This window comes from Primulina tabacum, chromosome 15, assembly GCF_025594145.1.
Source record: "Primulina tabacum isolate GXHZ01 chromosome 15, ASM2559414v2, whole genome shotgun sequence".
NCBI lineage: Eukaryota > Viridiplantae > Streptophyta > Magnoliopsida > Lamiales > Gesneriaceae > Primulina > Primulina tabacum.
Genome location: NC_134564.1, coordinates 29,966,171 through 29,969,220, shown reverse-complemented (window position 1 = coordinate 29,969,220; position 3,050 = coordinate 29,966,171). Strand labels below are relative to the sequence as shown.

Here is a 3,050-nt window from a genome sequence, read left to right as displayed (position 1 = left end):
CTTGAATGATTAATTTGTTGTTTGGTTGGTTTCCTACCGAATGGTTGTAGAGTATCAATGTCAAGTTTATATACCTTGACTAAATATTTTTTCAAAATGTCGTTACCACCACAATCACCACCCCGTTTAGTAATAATATTTGGTTTTGCAAATTTACATAAGTCAAAAGAGTTGTTCGTATCTTTTTTTCAATATCAAAATGATCCCAAACTTCGTTTCGCTTTGCTCAAACTGTCATCGTGCTCGTTTCCATCGTGTTGCTTGCTCGGATGGACGATGGTTTCCCGACTTCTTTGTTGGGGAGTTTCATAGCTTCTTCCTCCTCGTGGCCAGGTTTGACTTCATCAAAATCGGGGATGTCACCAAAAAGTTCACCAAAGTTTGAAATGTATTCACCTCCATGACCACCGCGGTTTGAATATGACGCCATTGAAATTCGAATTATTTATAAGAATAAATTGTGAAATAGTAATATTAGTTGTCCCACATCGGTTGGATAAAATATCTGGGAGTTGTATATATGATCTTGGACAATCCTCCCCCCTTGAGCTAGCTTTTGGGATTGAGTTAGGTCCAAGTTCCAATCATAACATGGTATCAGAGCTCAGGTCCCACCATTATGTGTTGGACTGCCCATAGTTGGACCACCCGTTCTGCTCATAATTGGGTCATTTGTAAAATTTCATGCTCCAGATGTTCATTCCTGGGCGTGAGGGGGTGTGTTAGTTGTCCCATGTTGCTTCTCTCTCTGATTCTAGTATCAGGACAATAATGTTATGGCACATAGACTTGGCCATCCTTGTTTCTCATATCTCAAAAAATTGTTTCCATCTTTATTCAATAACAAAAGTCCTTATTTGCTTCAGTGTGATATTTGTCATTTAGCTAAGCACACTCGTAATTTTCTTCCTCCAAAAACATATACACCAACCACTCCATTTTCTCTTATTCATAGTGATCTTTGGGGTCCTTCACCAAGTGCTACATCAAATGGCAAAAAATGGTTCCTCACATTCATTGATGACCATACTCGACTCACATGGGTGTATCTTATCAATAATAAATCTGACACAAGCAAAATTTTCGAAGATTTCCACAGAATGATTCAAACTCAATTTCATACCCATATTCAAACTCTTAGAACCGACAATGGTAAAGAATATTTCAATACCATTCTAGGTGATTATCTGTTGGATAACGGGATTCTTCATCAAAGCTCTTGTGTTGATACTCCTCAACAAAATGGCGTATCCGAAAGAAAGAATCGTCATTTGTTGGAAGTCGCACGTGCCCTAATGTTCACCATGAATATTCCTAAGTATCTTTGGGGGGGATGTCATTCTCACTACTGCTTATCTCATCAATCGCTTACCAAGCCGCACTCTTGATTTTGAAACACCTTTATCCCTTCTTCTTAAAAATATCCACATGTGTCTACTTCAAATAATCTTCCCTTAAAAACATTTGGTTGTACGGCCTTCGTTCATGTCCAAAATCACAACAGAAGTAAACTTGATCCTCGATCCATGAAGACTGTGTTCATTGGTTATTCTTCCACTCAAAAAGGTTATAAATCCTACTGTCCACACACAAAGAAGACCTACATCTCTCGTGATGTCACCTTCTTTGAAAATACTCCTTACTTTCCTCCACATTCGCTTCAAGGGCGGAACCTAGATACAGAATATTGGTGGGATACCATATGTGATCCACTCCATGAGATTCCTCGAACACCAGACACAAGCTCTCCTCAAAATTCTCACACGGATTCTCAGGCACATATCCCAATACATGAAACAGAGGAAGAATCAACACTGTCACAGGAGTTAAAAGTCTACTCAAGATGGAACAAACATCAGGAAACTAAAGACATTGTGAATCCTAACAATAGTCAAGAGGATGAACCGGTAGTGGATCCTCAGTCAAATACTACCCTTGACCTTGATCTACGTATAGCAGTCAGAAAAGGTAAAAGATCTTGTACCCAACACCATATCTCAAATTTTGTATCTTACTCAAATTTATCTTCATCATTTCGTGCCTTTACCTCAAGATTGTCTAGTACAATAGTTCCCAGGTATGTTCAAGAGGCACTTGTTATGCCTGAATGGAGAAATGCCGTCCTTGAGGAAATGAAGGCCTTGAAAATGAATAATACTTGGAATCTGGTCGAATTACCACAAGGAAAAACTACGGTGGGATGCAAATGGGTATTTACTGTTAAATATAGGGCATATGGCTGGATTGAAAGATACAAGGCCCGACTTGTGGCTAGAGGCTTCACTCAAACATATGGCATTGATTATACTGAAACGTTTGCTCCTGTTGCCAAAATCAATACTTTTCGAATTTTGTTATCCTTGGCAGCAAATCTTGATTGGCCATTGCACCAATTGGATATAAAAAATGCATTTATGAACGGGGATCTTGAAGAGGAAGTTTTTATGAGTCAACCTCCGGGATTTGAAGAAAGGTAGGGGAGTCAGACTGTTTGCAAAATTAACAAATCTCTTTATGGGTTGAAGCAGTCACCTTGTGCTTGGTTTGAAAGATTCTCTCAAGTAATCAAAAAATTAGGATATGTTTAGGGACAAGCAGATCATACACTCTTCTTTAAATATTCTGAGAAAGGAAAAATCACCATTCTCATAGTGTATGTTGATGACATTATTGTCACTGGAGATAACAATGATGAAATGGAGATGATTAAGTTGATGATGGCAAAAAAATTTGAAGTCAAAGATCTTGGAACAGTGAAGTATTTTTTAGGAATGGAAATCGCTAGGAGCAAGAAAGGAATCTCTGTCTCTCAAAGAAAATACACTTTAGATCTCCTGAAGGAAACATGTATGTTGGGGTGTAAACCAAGTCATACACCTATTGATCCAAGGAACAAACGAAAAATGTTTGAGGGTGGACCAGTGGATAAAGAGAGTTATCAGCGTCTTGTTGGAAAACTCAATTATCTCTCACATACTCGCCCTGATATTGCCTTTGCATTGAGCTTAGTAAGCCAATACATGCATTCACCTTGCCAAGGTCATCTTAAT

General features: G+C 38.5%; 1 protein-coding gene across 1 annotated transcript; it reads left to right on the top strand.

Moving 5' to 3' along the window:
• Positions 1–1,526: 1,526 nt before the first annotated feature.
• LOC142526062 (uncharacterized) lies at positions 1,527–2,477 on the top strand. The gene has a single exon (XM_075630335.1). It carries the CDS (start codon positions 1,527–1,529, stop codon positions 2,475–2,477), a length of 951 nt encoding a protein of 316 aa, XP_075486450.1.
• The last annotated feature ends 573 nt before the right edge of the window (positions 2,478–3,050 follow it).